Source organism: Ilyonectria robusta (genome assembly GCF_021365365.1).
Source record: "Ilyonectria robusta strain PMI_751 chromosome Unknown BGZ61scaffold_63, whole genome shotgun sequence".
In the NCBI taxonomy this organism is placed as follows: domain Eukaryota; kingdom Fungi; phylum Ascomycota; class Sordariomycetes; order Hypocreales; family Nectriaceae; genus Ilyonectria; species Ilyonectria robusta.
The window spans coordinates 43,663-58,727 of NW_025764497.1; the positions used below are offsets into that span (position 1 = coordinate 43,663).

The window sequence follows — 15,065 nt, forward strand, 5'->3', positions numbered from 1 at the left end:
AAATTCGAGCTGCGTGTCACCTTTGGGATTCGGGTTCCCTTTGCTGCTGAAGTGTCGAGTGACATACCATCTCAGCCTTGTCACCAGACGCTAAGGTCAGGCTGGTACTATGGCATAGAGACGATGGCAGCGGCTTGATCTCCACATAACGAAAGTTGATGGCCGAGGATTCTCGTCAGTGCTAGAAACACTATCTTCCCGCCACAGTGCGTCACTAACACAGGACCATGCCAGCGCCAAGCGTCCCAACCCTAGAATGCGGTAGAACGGACAGTAGCGCAAACTCAAACTTCACCCTGCACGGCCAGCTCCGCCGGGGGGATGTATCGGCCTTCCGCAAGCCACAAAATGGCATCAAAATGAATCATGTAAGGAGAGCGTCGATCACGGTGCAGGAGGCCCAGTACCTGCTTCCCCGCACCGGGCCCTCCAGGAATGCGAACGGAATAGCGCCACCTGGCTCAAAATCAATCCGCGCCCCTTTCAAATTTTGTCCTCTGAATGTTTCATCCCCATGAAGCGATCGTGATCCACGATATTACGACTCATGGACCCACCCACAAGGTTTCGTCTCTCAAGCGCTAAGAGCAGCAATTGTCACGCTTGCATGACGTCTGGATATCAACGGCCCGTGGCGTTAGGATGCCATGGCTTCCGCCGTCAACGATGCACCGGTGCCGTTGCTGCCCCAGGGGTGGACAGGCCAGGGGTGGACAGGGCCATTTCGGCTATGATAGGAAAGACCAACGCCTCGCATAATAACAATTTGTTGGATTGTGACCCTGTATTGCGAAACCTCTGATAGATCGATATCCTGACCTTAGCCAGAGGGGGCGTGAGATGACATAAAACCCCCCTCGAGAAAAGAGGGGGCCGGAGGCATCCTAGATCAAGACAATCAACAGATTCAGGATCCACACCCTATTGAACATTAATCCCTGAATTGAATGTGCCGTACGCTATCCAACACAATTTGTATCAGTAGCTATTCTAGTAAATAACTCACTGTCTACCTATTATGCTAGCAGCATCTGGTGTTTGATATAATAGATGCTACCCAAGATATTGATGCTTTCGCACCGCGGAAATCTGGAAATACACCGAAACCCTAGCGCTTATTGCTCTCTCTATAGCAATGGTCGACCTATTGCTCATTCTTAATTTTCTTCTCGACGACGGGGGCTACCAGGCTAGAGATTGCACATTAGGTGCTGGATTGTACAGAGGAGGGACCCGACGAGATGTTATGCTAACTTGGAAGGTATACTCAGATGTGGTTAAGATGGAAAGGTCATTTCTAGCTTTCCTTAATAGTTATGTCTTTTCGCCTTTAGCAAAGTTTACTGCCGCATTCCCTTCTCCTGGAGTTGCTTAGTCAACTTCTCCTCCTCCTCGAGTAAGTGGTTATCCTGCCCAACTGGGCCCACAGTAGGATACAGTGCCTCTAGGGGCACTTCACGAACATTAACAGACGAGTTGTCCTTGCTTCCGATAAGCAATGTCTCAATAATATTACCATCGCCATATTGCGGCTCCTTTAGGACACTCATCATAACCGAGGCGCACTGCTCAGGCGTGAGAGTCAGGTTATCAGGGTGCACCCTATCGCGGCAGTATTCCGGGTGGAAGATTGGTGTCTAGAAGTAGGAAGTGACGCCTCATTAGCAAATAATCCAACAAACGCCATTAGACACCAAGTGACTCAGGACTCGCGATGTAGCCAAGGAAGAAAGCAGTTTAGGAAGGAATCAAGGGAGGATAAACGTACGTAAACAGCACCAGGGCAAACAGCCGCATTCCTAATACCCAGCCGCTTTCGTAGCTGGCCTAGAGATCGAACAAAGCTCGCAATGGCTGCTTTACTAGAAAAGTATAGGGGCGTTTAGAGCGAATGGACATAGCCTCCAAGACTGGCGATCCAGAGCAAGTTACCCTCAATATTCCGGTTCTCCAGCAATCTGAGCGAGGCGGATAGGTCCCATAGCATTTACTGAGAATGTATGATAGACGCCCGGTGAGGCGTTTGCCTCATCTTCAGCTAGAGGCGAGATGCCAGGCGCGTTCCAGAACGTGCTAGAGGGTGGCTCGTAGACGCCAGCACCGTTGACCACAATATCAACACGTCCAAACGTTTCGAGAGTCTTCTTCCACAGAGAGGCAATCTGTCCCCAGTCACTGATATCCGTTTTGTGAAAATCGACCGAAGGTGTGGTGGCGTCTTTGGAGGCGTACTTGGTTACAAGAGCCTCGGCTTCGGGCCGAAGCTTCACGTCGGCTATCATGACCGAGCAGCCTCCCTCAAGAAGCTGCACCGCAAAGGCCAGGCAGATGCCTATATCTCAGTCAGCTCTCACGAATTCACAACCGTTTATGCCCATTGTATGTGGGTATTGTGGGTATTGAGAATGAAGCTCTATCTAAAGGTAAAACCTACCGGATCCAGCACCAGTGATAATGGCATATTTGCCCTTGATATCGTAGGTGGACATGGCGTCAATGCAAGGTACGACTTTGAAGTAGTTGTCTATGTATGTGTGTGCCCGAACAGAGGCGAGGTTGAATGGCGGGTACCATGACTCTAATAAGTCTCTCAAACAGCGGCATAGCCCCGCAGACCTGGCTCTTACCTCTCGAGTGTATGCGTAAATTGACCATGCTTCGAAGCCACTGTTGAGGGTAGCATGGGTATTCTGCAAGGCACCTTTTTGGGGGAGATAATCAGCCAACGGCCTATTGGATGCCACTTACCCGAACGGAATGTTACTCAAATGCCGATCGCTGTTTCACCGCCCGAACCCCTTTTCATGCGAGTCGTACGAACATACTACGCAGTGTTCGTTGCAAGCGTATGTAGCGCTAAGGATTTGATCACGCGCGAAGTCGGACTTGTTCCCCGGTGTACTAGCAGGCCCCCCGCAAGTACTAGGCGCGGCACTAGGCAGGTAGTTGCCGGCTTACGAACCGCTACTTGTTGGTTGTGGTACTGAAATCTATGTCTCCATCGATTGGTTCATGTGCCTGCCAGGGGAATATTCAGACAGAACTGACAGGTCAAGGGATCATGACTCGAACATGGTAGGTTTCCTGACACCCTAGCAGCAACAAAGAAATCCCTTTTCTCTCACCAATTGACCTAGATTAGTTCCCATAGTAATTTTCACCCAGATGGGGAATGCACTAGAGAAAGTTGAGTTCCATCGTCTTGTATCATCCGTACATCTTCCCCTGGATGATTGAGCCAGCGAGCTCGTCAACAATACAAAACCCTCGCGGCTCACAGCTCCTTGCCGTCGTACCTGGTGTCTCCTGCAGTTTCCGATCCCGAATAAAGAAATCACCTTGGAAACAGTCTTCACGACCGAGGCTTTCTCGCCGTTCTTGATTTGCCAGCCCATCGTGGCGGATTCTACGGAATGGGAAGCTGTGAAGCCCGGAGGGCTTGCAGCAGCGATTCTCGGCGTAACGATTACTTTCTCCGTCCTATGTATTGTTGTTGTCGGCCTCCGCGTCAGCGCTAGGGTATCAATGGGAGTTTTCGGACTTGAGGACTGGCTCATGTGCGTTGGATTCGTGAGTGTTAGAGCGAACGACACCCTTATCTGAAGCAGACTGACAAGACCAGACCCTCAATATGGTCCATAATGGGATTGTTATTTGGGGAACTTTTACAGGTATCGGCACCTACGATTCAAAGCTGAATACCGCGGCGATGATAGAAGGGGCTAAGGTTTGTGTGTTTTGCAGTTTTGACGCTTACTTGTTTGGCTGATCCCCTCCCCTACTCTATTGTGTTCTGGCAAATATTCTACATCAGCGGATCCGTATTCATCAAGGCTAGCATCTGCGCGACATTGGCACGAATTGCTACGCAGCGCCGATACATCTACACTCTTTGGGGGCTTGTTGCTGTATCAGTCATAGCTACCCTGGTTGCCATTTCTGCAGTCTTGGTCCGGTGTAAGCCGGTAGCAGCGTCGTGGAATTCTGCTCTAGGAACGTGTATTGACGAATCCATCATTATTGCCTTGACATATGCTGTCTCGGTAATTAATATCGTGACGGACTGGGCTGTCGCAATTATCCCAGTATTCATCCTCTGGAATCTCCAGTTGCGGAAGACCCTCAAGAAGATGATTGCACTGGTCCTAGGCCTTGCTGTGCTGTAGGTCTCTTCTCCAAATATCCTATTGGTGTCCTCTCGTTAATCCAGCATCCCAGGGCTTCTATTGCGACCATCATTCGAATGCCATACTCCCCAGTCTATTCCCACACTACCAATCTACTACGTGCGTCAGCCCCTCCTCAAACTAGATCAAGTCGACTAATATTGTCACTTTTCTATCAGATGACATCGGAAACATCATCCTATGGACTGTAGTCGAATGCGATCTTGGTATTATCGCGGGCTCGCTGCCAATGCTCCGAACGTACATCCGGAAGTTCGCCAAGGACGAGAGCTCCCATCAAGGGGGTTCAGGAGACTTGAATCTGGTGACAATTGGGAGGGTCAAGGGGAAACACCACCCGATCCATGACGCTGAATTTATGGTCACCGCAGTTGGTGGTGATGATCGTGAGAACGCCAAGGATGATGAAAGTACGAAACAGATGATTAAGGTCACGAGGAGGATAGATCAGGTTTCAAGCAAAGGTTATGAGCAGGTTTAGTGCCAAGGCTTAATGCCATACTTGATAAACGAATGAGACGGACAAGCAAGTGAGATACCGAACTGCAATTGACTCATAGCTTAGCCTACATTTAGAGTTAGACTCTACACGAGGCACCGAGAATAATAGTATCCAGGATATAACATAGTTACTCCCCAAGATCGATATCTTTACATCCATAATCACCTCCAAGCTCAATACCTAAGCATTAGTTTGGCTCTTATAATAATAGTAGTGATAAGCCTTCTCGGTTAACATCCATAGCTTACGCCTGTTTTTGAGAGAGACATTTACAACTCGGCTGTCAGACTACGAGAAGACACCGACATCGATTCACCGTTCGAGCTCTCCTTCTATGCGGATCACACCGTCTTCCTTGACATCGCCAGCCCAAGAAGTCGTGGCCTTGGCCAAGGCAGAGAAGGAATTGAGACCGTACAGTATGTCATTGGACCAGTCGAAGATGCGGAGGAGGGCATTGCATTGAAAGCCGAAATATCTCCACTCCATTCGCGTTCCGGCTCAAGGGGTGGTAACATCATCATCCATACTGACACCACCATATGGTGAGATCTCCTCAGGGACATCCAAGTATCACTGGCACGCGCCCTTTGAAGCATTTCATGCACAAAAACACAAAAGCGACGCCGGGCTCCCGACCTGCTGGTGAAGAGGATGGTGGATCAGGGTCACGACCTGGGTCTTGTCCCATGAATGGGCCTTTGTACTGACTGGGCTAGATCTCCTTCACAACCCTCTCCATCGCCAACTTCAAATTCGCAATCTTCGCGCGCGTATTATCCCCAATCCAAAGAAAAGTCCCCAACACAATCCTTCTTAGAATACTCGTCCCCGCCCGGATCCGCATCTGCCCTTTCCCCACAATATACAGCACCTTCTGCGCATACGCGCGATTCAGCCTCGCCAGCTCCGCCGTGACACTCTCGTCCCTGAGCTCCGGCGGGCCCTCCGCATCCCCCGTGGACGCCGACGCCGCGGTGGTCTCCTGCTCGCTCGCGGCGCCAGACTTGGCAGCGGCCTGGCGCACAACGAACTTACGCACCTGATCGTAGATCAGCATGCCCAAATCCGGGCTGACGACCTCGTCCATGAAGCTATGGCGGACGACGAGGCGGTAGCAGCCGGAGATGCTAGCGAAGCGGGAGATGTGGTAGCGCTCTTCCTCGGGGACGGATGGGGACTCGACGGGGTGGAGGTGGAAGAAGACGGAGATATCGGGCAGAGCGCCAAGTTTGGAGGCGAAGTGGGTGAAGACGCTCGGAGTAAGAACGCCAGTCTTGTCGAAGAAGATGCCGAAGCCACTGACGGGAGAGAGCATGTCGCCGCCCCAACGAGGTGTCAGCGCCAACTTACCCTCCTTATTCTTCATAACGAGAGCGCTGGGCCGGAAGCGGACCTCTGCTTCAGCACGCCACTGGTTCTCCTTGCCAAACCTCCACAGTCGGAACATGCCCGCCATGAGCGCCGAAATGAGCAGCGTGAACCACACGCCGTCAGGCACCTTGTTGAGGGCCGACGAGAGATACAAGCCGTCGAAGGTAGCAAAGGCCAGGGCCGGCAAGAACACGAGCCATATCGGAAGGCGCCAGACGAGGATTGCAACCAGCGTGACCATAAGGGTGTCGAAAAAGGTGACGAAGATCACACATACGCCATAAGCATGGCCCAAGCTGGCAGTGTTGTTGTATACGGCGGTGACGAGGATGGTGCCGAGCATGAGCAGCCAGCTGAGGAAGGGGACTCCGGCTGACGATTACATCCCCCGCATCTACTGGTAAGCACCGGTGTTAAGTTACATTTCCGCGCCGCCAAGTGCATCGTTAAGGCTTGGCTTGCAGGCACTGAGCTGACACAAAGCGCATTGCGGCAGATGACTCGACGGGAGGAGCAGCAAATAAGGTGTATTGCCACTGGATTATTGAGGGAACCGTTCAGGGGGGGACCCAATAGAGCCACGGGTCCGTACACTCACGGGTCCTCTATTAGTCAGCATAACCCTAACCCTCTGCCTTGCTGCCTTTTCCGTCTCCCTTCTGCTTCACCGCCTGATACTTCATCATATCTATCCTTACTTACTACTATTAACAAAATGAACTCTCTTCCTCCTCAACAGTGGTATTCATCACAAGAAGATCTTATTCTAGATCTCAATATCTGGGCAGCAATCGGAGGCTATAAATTTATAACCAGAAGATCAACTACAGAAAGGTCTGGTCGACTTACGGTTACCTACGCATGCAATCGATTTCGCACTGGCTGCCAATTTTCAATAGTAGCCAAGGAAGAATGGAGTGGAAATTGGCTTCTTAAACATCGAACCGAAGCTCGATTTTGTCAACACAATCATGAGCCCCAAGGCAAACCACAAGACAAGCGACAAGACGAACCACAAGACGAACCACAAGACGAGCCTCAAGCCAGGCCGCAAAACAAGCGACAAGACAAGGGGCAAGATGAGCCACAAGATGAGCCGCAAGATAAGCCAGCAAAAAGACTACCTACATGTAGCAAATGTCATATAGTAGGCCATAGAAGAGGTGCAAAATCTTGCCCATTAAAATACAGAAGCAGCCCTTGATAGTTGTGATGGAGTGGTTATAGGCGGTCAGCGGTGAGGCGAGAATATTACAGTGGGTGTTGCTGACTAAGCGTAGGGACCCGTGGCTGTACGGACCCGTGGCTCTATTGGGTCCCGTTCAGGGGGCGGTGCTTTTTCACCAGTTCGATGTTCTGTTGAAGATCTAACAGCCTTTCACCAATCACGCGCAACCCTGCAATCTTACTGAAACGCGCTTTGCCCCCACTCGCTGTAAATTCGGCTAGCCAAGCGAACCAATCAACCTTTCGTTATTACAACCGCGTCCTAAAAGAGCTGACGAGGTTATCTGCCGTGACCGTGTTGTGTCTGTAATAGGCAGTGATGCGCTAAACCAGGCCATGGTCCCTTGTGAGTTGCATTGACCGACCCAATAGGTTGGCCTGGACCCCATTGATCGGCAAAGTGACACAGAACACGATCCAATGATCGGCTAGAACTACGAAACCCATGACTTTGCGTGGGGTAGTCAAAAGGTGGTGGCGCAGCTGCGGTACCCCTTTGTACCACCTCTTCTGGGTTAGTGGACATGTCATATCTCTTGTTGGGTCATGTCGATAAAGAGACATTCGGATACATCATCATGCGAATTGTCGTGTGAACATTTTTAACGCTATTATTTTCAGCGCGGCCCGAGTTGAGGGAGGTGTTCAGGGAGTTACAATACTACCACGGACTCAAGTGCCGCGGCGACCCCTTTCAACCTCAAGATATCTCCCGTCCCTTTCCCCAATGCCAACTGTCTTCGCGCCGCATCCGACCGTTCCTCGGGACCTCCCGAGCTGCAGAGGCCGTATAGACTGACGCCATTGTCCCTCTCCTCCAGCATGGTTATCAAGCCCGAGTGTCCTCCCGCACCGGCACGCAACTCGGGCCGTCACAAACCATCAGAAGCCCCGCCCAGGCGCCCAATCGAGAAGCGCCACGAGACGCAGTTGAATGATACACTTACTGAACTACAGGATAGTATCCCTTGTATGAGAGTTGTAATGGCAAAGGAAGGAGAGGAGAGTGCAACGAAGGATCCGCAGGAAGGAACGCCTACAACGATCGTGGATGAGGTTAGTTAGCATCCAACTTATGATATAATAATTCTTACCTAGAATATAGGAGGCCGTTATATGTATGGCGAGAGAGTACATTGCGCTCCTCGAGGAGAGAAACAGATCTCTTGTAGAAGAGCATACAGTACTGCAGTCGACAATCGCTGCGTTTGAGATGTTATTTCCACGTTACTGATCTTCTAACGCATGTTTTGCGCATCGACATGGTCGGTTTTCACATGGATCTCGCAGCGGGTGATGAGGGACCTCTAGGGCCACCAGGCTATTGGGGACAGCTGAGGCAAGAGGGAGGGGAGACTATTAATATGTAATGGATACTTAGCCCTGAAGCAACGGTCGCATCTTTTTCTGCTGTCTGATGGCATCATGGTACTGCTTTGCTGCTCCTTTGGCTGTATTCTCGAGCTCCTCGCATGTCTGTCCTGCTCGCCTCGATACTCTGGCGCGATTTCTCCAGTACGTGTATATGTGCCGGAGTTGCGTGAGGTCTACCGGTAAGGTCCACCAACGCTTTGCGTAGGGCGACGGCTTAGCTTTGGGTGTTAGGGCGCGAACCGCCTCTAGCACCACTGACATGAGCTTGTCTGTCTTCTGCTGTACGGTGCCATCTGTCGGGGTGGTCTCTAATGCAGTGGCGATTCGGACGTTAATTTCCTTCCATGGTGCTTCTTTGTGTAGGAGTCGTTCCTGGGCCTTCGGCATTGGAACTGAGATGTCGAACACCGTTTCAATGGCACGATGGTCGGATATATGCTCTGTATTGTGTATTGCACACTTGACAGTCGAGGTCGCTAGGTCCTCGGAAGCGAGGACCAGGTCGATCGTTGATTCGGGTTCTCCGCCTTGCCAAGTCTTCGTACCTCTCCGAAGCAGACTGCTGAGAGCAGACTCATTCATCAGATCGATGATTTGGTCTTCCTTACCCTGTCTCTCCAGCAACACATCCTCCCCTCCCCAGAGCTGATCGTGGCGGTTGAAGTCGCCCGCAATCACCACGTCCACAACTCTTCCTGCGTCTCGCCTTGTATCTACAATAACTTTGCGTAGGTTGTCGCACGCCTCCCTCAGCGCTTCAACTTCAATTCCTTGTACATAGACAGAGAACACCAGTACCAAGCGTTCCGGGAGCCGTATCAGTGCTGCTGTCATGTCTGGAGACTCAATCGGCACCAAAAGCCAAGCCGTCGCCGTACGCCAAACGATGGTGGACGACAGATCTGACGCGGTTTCGTGGAATATACACGTATTGGAGGAACCGTGCTCGGTCCGCGAGACGGGCAGGATGGGCCAGGATGGAACTGGAAGAGACAGCGAAAGGGGCCTCGAAGCAGTATCGTGACGCCATCAGGCAACAAAAGAAGAAGCATTAGAACGAGTTTCTAGCGGATAATGATAACATCTAAGAGGCAGCTAAGTACCTAAAGTCCGGTGATGACACGACATTCGACAAAGTCCCGCAGCTAATCAGGGCGGACGGAACAATCACAACCAACCACAGGGAACAAGCTGAAGAGTTGCTATCCAAGTTCTTCCCTCCCTCGCCGAATCACATCCAAGACGAAGGCCCTAGGCCTCAGAGAGCCCCTGTGACGATGCCCGACATCACGATGGAGGAGGTAGAACGATAGCTGTTCGCGGCAAAATCATGGAAGGCCCCTGGGGAGGATGGATTACCGGTGATTGTTTGGAAACAGTTGTGGCCTGTGGTCAAGCATCAGGTGATGGCCATCTTCCGGGTATCCTTAGATGAGGGAATATTACCCGACCAATGGAGGCATGCAAAGATTATACTGCTTAGAAAGCCTGGCGACCGATCTCCCTCCCGGCCACACTCGGCAAAGTATTGGAATCAGTGGTGGCGGAAAGGATCTCGCATGCTGTGGAAACGTACGGTTTGCTGCCGACGAACCACTTTGGAGCCCGCAAGCAACGATCAGCAGAGCAAGCGCTTCTACTCCTGCAGGAGCAAATCTATACTGCCTGGCGAGGTCGACGGATCGTAAGCCTGGTCAGTTTTGATGTTAAGGGAGCCTACAATGGAGTGTGTAAGAAGAGGCTGCTTCAGAGACTGAAAGCACGTGGCATCCCGGAGAAACTACTCCAGTGGGTTGAGGCGTTTTGCTCCAATCGCACGGCAACGATACAAATCAATGGAGAGTCATCAGAAACTCGAGACCTACCACAGGCAGGCCTACCCCAAGGCTCTCCGCTCTCTCCAATCTTGTTCCTTTTCTTCAATGCAGATTTGGTACAGCGTCGTACCGACAGCAACAGGGGGGCGATCGCATTCGTGGACGATTTCACAGCCTGGGTCACAGGGCCAACGGCACAAAGCAAGCGCAAGGGACTCGAGTCAATCATCGAAGACGCGTTGGACCGGGAGAGGAGAAGCCGTGCGACGTTTGAGGCGGACAAGACAGCTATCATACACTTCACCCGGCAGGACTACAAAACCGACTCGAAACCTTTCACGATTAAGGGACAGATGATCCAACCGAAAGACGATGTCAAGATCCTAGGAGTCGTCATGGACGCCGGGCTCAAATACAAGGAACATATTGCGAGGGCAGCCTATAGGTCTTTAAACCACTGGCTTGCCTCTGTTGCTTCTTGTAGCTTGACAGTCTGGGCCTCTTCGATCGCGATTTCCCAGAGAGCAAGCCACTCGCCAGTTGCCTTATATGTCGTTATGTGATGTTGGAGTGGTTTCGCTAGGAGTTCGCGGAGGGTTCGGCGAGCCCTCTGGACCCTTTCGTCGTAGGCGTACGCAAACTTGGTCTGTAGAGCCTGTACCCAGTCGGCTAGGGAGTCGTCGGCTCGGCAGTTCTGTTGATAGAGAGGAACTGAGATGCTCTCTTTGATCCAGTCTTGGATGACGTCTAGGCTCTTCTTCGTCTCCTTATACTGTCTCCTTCGGTATTCGTAGTTGGCCCACATCGCGTTGTAGGTTGAGAGTCCCTTCTCTGTAAGGTCCGTTACATCTGACGCCCGGAGGCTGAATCCTCGCCGATTGCTAGGCGAGGGTCCTCCGGATCGGTCTCTGTGCCGGCGGCCGCGATGATCGTGTCTGTGGACGTAGAGCTAGGGGTCGATGACTCCGTGGTCGCGCTCGTAGCGGCCCCTTTTCGCTTGCGAAAGTCTGTAATTACTGGAGGGGTTGGCGTTACTAGCTGTAGCTTGGGCTTGTTGGTCTTGGCTGGGTCGATATATTCCCAGAGGTCTTGATTTAGGGCTTTCGTCTTGAGGGCTGAGAACCAAGGGATCCAGTCGTCGCTTGTAGCAAGCTTGATAGTCGTCATCGCGCCGAATGCTCGGCGAATAGTCAGCGATCCGGGGGGGGGGGAGGTGTGCGAGTGGTAAGGGCATATAGCGCGTATCTGACTGTTAATTGTTGGATTGCTTATGTGACCATATGATGACCTTGAACATGTGTGTGTATTGTGTATCTGTTGTTGTTGTAAGGGGCTGTCTGCTTTGGACTACACCCCGGGCCTATAAGTGGGGCCCGAAGGCCTCCCTATTCCACACGTGACATCCTGGAGCCCTGGTGTTCCATGCCTCCAATTCAACAAATTCAATTACAATAATAATAAATTTTCCTATATTATTAAAAAAACTTTTTATAAAGTTATTTAAGAAAATCTTATTCGCACTGTTTTTTTTTCTTATTTTTATTTTTAAAAAGCTAAATTAATTTTTTTAAATTCTAGGAAAAATATTATCTTATGACTTTCTTATTAGAATATCTAAATTTAATCCCCTAAAACTCCTAGAATTATATGGCTAATTTTAGGAAATTGAAAATTATGACTTTTAGCTGTACAGTATAAGTGGTGCACTTACTTGTCTGTGTCACGGGCCAGGGCCCATATCCTTGCGGCTGTGCCGCAAGACGTACTTGGCTCGTGCGCGCCAGGGATGAGAAATCGTTCCACAGCTCAGGGGCATTTAGGAACTTCTTTCTTTCTTCTTCATCTTTGATGTAAATAGCATCCTGGGCTAGATAGCTGGAATACAGTTACTAGAGGCCGTTCACAGTCTGGCCCACTCGCTTATCACATACGTTAGATAAAAGTAGTTTTAATAAAATCTTAGCTCTAATTTAACTGTATTTTCAGGAATTAGTTTTAAAGAGACTTAAAAAACTTCTAGTTTATTATATTCTGTAATATTAAAGAAGAGTCTTGCTATTTGCACGACATCAGATTGCTATTCGCATGACAAGTACATAGCTTTACACTATAATTACAGTGTAAAATAAGTACCCCCCCGTATTTCTACGCATTGACCACCCCACCAAGAGTGCTTAATGTACTTGTTGAATTGGAGGCATGGAACACCAGGGCTCCAGGATGTCACGTGTGGAATAGGGAGGCCTTCGGGCCCCACTTATAGCCGGGGTGTAGTCCAAAGCAGACAGCCCCTTACAACAAGAACAGATATGTAACGGTCGTACCTCTGGCCTGCCGTATACGTGGTATAGGGTAGGCGAGAGATTGGTTGCTGGTGGATAAACCGTAGGTTTATGTTAGCAGATAGGTTAGGGCGTCACTTACTGGGTAATTGTTACGTCTGGTAATAGTCAACACAGTGATGCGTAGCGAGTCAAGGTGATTGAGGTAACCAAGTTGTATTGAAAGCTGAGTAGCTGCCCATGGTGAATGTGCACTACTCGGTCGTCTATATACTAAGGTGATCGGGCGTGATCACCGTGTGAGTGATCACATGTGGCTAAACTATGTTCCGTTCCGGGAGGCTGAGAAAAGTGGGGCTGCGCCCGGGGCCTGATGCAGGTCGCGGCCAGGTCGTGACAAGATACACATGTTGGATTTAGGCAGCATGCATAGCATCTTAGTCATTGAGAGCCCACATGTATGTGTATTGTGCATATTGTCATCTAGGCTGACCCCGCAGCAGTCAGGGGTATTATATGCGCAGTTGACCGCCTTCCTATTCGGGCTGTGCTCGGCATGGTCACTCAAGTGACCGAGGTCACCTGATCATGTGCATGACTGTGCGCACGATCTATTCTAACAACACAATACACACACATGTTCAAGGTCATCATATGGTCACATAAGCAATCCAACAGTACTACACTTATGTTCTAATCTAGCGATAATACTCTATATAATATTTATAAAAATATAATAATTAGCAATATTACTTTTATTACTATAGAAAGCTTAGAAATAATCTTTAAAAATTAAATTGGAACTGTGAAAATAGATATAGTATTTTAAAGAGAAATAATATACCTTGCTCTCTGCAAAATTATATCGTGCGAATAGCAATCTGATGTCGTGCAAATAGCAAGACTCTTAAAGAATTATAGAAGAATAAGAAGTTTCAGGAGCTTTTAGAAAACTACAGTAGTTTATTAAGAATACTTATTAGATCTTTACTGCTTATGTGAACGGCCTCTAGTAGCTGGATTCCAGCTATCTAGTCCAGGATGCTATTTACATCAAAGATGAAGAAGAAAGAAAGAAGTTCCCAAATGCCCCTGAGCTGTGGAACGATTTCCCGTCCCTGGCGCGCACGAGCCTCGTACGTCTTGCGGCACAGCCGCAAGGATATGGGCCCTGGCCCATGACAGCTTAGATTAGATTAAAAGTTAGTTGTAATTTACTCGTGCTATTATAATTCGTGATAAAAAGAGGTTAGCAAGATCCATAATTAGGCTATATATCCCAGAAGTAACGTGGTTCACAAGCGAGTGAGCCACCCAACCGAGTGAGCCACTTCTCCCGACCTGCCTACCTTCATCGCTCAATTACTATACCACAATACAGACAATCTATTCAAACTCGCTATCACTAGATTTCTCAGACGATTCTAAATCTTCTGAGCAGGTTCGCGCATTATGACCTGGCTGCCCGCAGGTACCACATCGCCGTACGCCCGTTGCTGCGCGCTTAGACCGACCACCATTTTGCCGCATTTCTTGAACTACCTGCTGATCAACATCCTTCTGAGCCATGATATCTTGTGCCTCGCCTATAGTAAGGGCCCCTCCTTGCCGCACTCGAGTCTTTTTAGCTCTCCGGCGCTTGCTAAGTGTCTCATTCGCCTTCTGAAGCGACTGAACCTGTTTCCGTAGGATCATGTTCTCATGCGCAAGAACCTGGGCGCCCTTCGCCAGATGGTCGATAGCCTTATAAGTCGGTGTCGGAGAGGTGCTTGGATGACGGGCAAGTCGATCTTTGATATAGGCAGACTGCGAAACGGCTTGTGCTGGGTTTCGTGGTGTCAAAGAGACCCAAGGGTCGGCGTCTTCGGGAGGCGGCCCAGTCGGTGTTAGAGTCTGTAGCTTGACATCCAGCCTAGATAGGACAGCCTGAGGATCACAAGGGGCTAAACCGGCCCCTCTGAATCCTCCTATGATATTGTTTTCCGAGAAAACCTCAAAGAAGATATCGCAAAAGGCAGAAAAGAACTCAACCTTAGTCACATGGGTAATATGGTACTTCATTAGGTCCTCGATTTTGCGACTATACGCCCGCTTTAGTGGACTGAATAGACCAACATCAAGTGGCTGAAGAAGATGCGATGAGTGGGATGGCATGCATATCGGAATGATAAGCTGTTCCTTGCAGAACTTGTCGAAATCGTAAGATAGATGACTCTCGTGGCCGTCAACTACTAACATTCGATACTTGCCCTTTGTGCGGCCAGCAGTATGCCGATCGAAATGCTTTATCCAGTCGAAGCCA

The 15,065-nt window shown here is 49.9% G+C and overlaps 4 protein-coding genes across 4 annotated transcripts; 2 read left to right on the forward strand and 2 right to left on the reverse strand.

Annotated features, from left to right (window-relative positions):
* Positions 1–1,340: 1,340 nt before the first annotated feature.
* Positions 1,341–2,489, reverse strand: BGZ61DRAFT_500596 (uncharacterized protein; the record flags this gene model as incomplete). The annotated part of the gene is made up of 5 exons (XM_046251576.1): positions 1,341–1,637; positions 1,769–1,857; position 1,933; positions 1,992–2,332; positions 2,435–2,489. The coding sequence occupies 5 exons, from the start codon at positions 2,487–2,489 to the stop codon at positions 1,341–1,343; spliced, it is 783 nt and encodes a 260-aa protein (XP_046094254.1).
* A 549-nt stretch (positions 2,490–3,038) lies between these two features.
* BGZ61DRAFT_467802 (uncharacterized protein) lies at positions 3,039–4,754 on the forward strand. Its single transcript, XM_046247815.1, has 6 exons — positions 3,039–3,075; positions 3,391–3,570; positions 3,623–3,735; positions 3,815–4,162; positions 4,219–4,286; positions 4,346–4,754. Exons 1-6 carry the CDS (start codon positions 3,073–3,075, stop codon positions 4,666–4,668), a joined length of 1,035 nt encoding a protein of 344 aa, XP_046094255.1. The 5' UTR covers positions 3,039–3,072; the 3' UTR covers positions 4,669–4,754.
* A 584-nt stretch (positions 4,755–5,338) lies between these two features.
* BGZ61DRAFT_467804 (potassium transporter-domain-containing protein) lies at positions 5,339–6,594 on the reverse strand. The gene has a single exon (XM_046247816.1). The coding sequence runs from the start codon at positions 6,404–6,406 to the stop codon at positions 5,405–5,407; it is 1,002 nt and encodes a 333-aa protein (XP_046094256.1). The 5' UTR covers positions 6,407–6,594; the 3' UTR covers positions 5,339–5,404.
* Positions 6,595–7,978: 1,384 nt separating this feature from the next.
* BGZ61DRAFT_204548 (uncharacterized protein) lies at positions 7,979–8,561 on the forward strand. Its single transcript, XM_046237950.1, has 2 exons — positions 7,979–8,346; positions 8,396–8,561. Exons 1-2 carry the CDS (start codon positions 8,113–8,115, stop codon positions 8,522–8,524), a joined length of 363 nt encoding a protein of 120 aa, XP_046094257.1. The 5' UTR covers positions 7,979–8,112; the 3' UTR covers positions 8,525–8,561.
* The last annotated feature ends 6,504 nt before the right edge of the window (positions 8,562–15,065 follow it).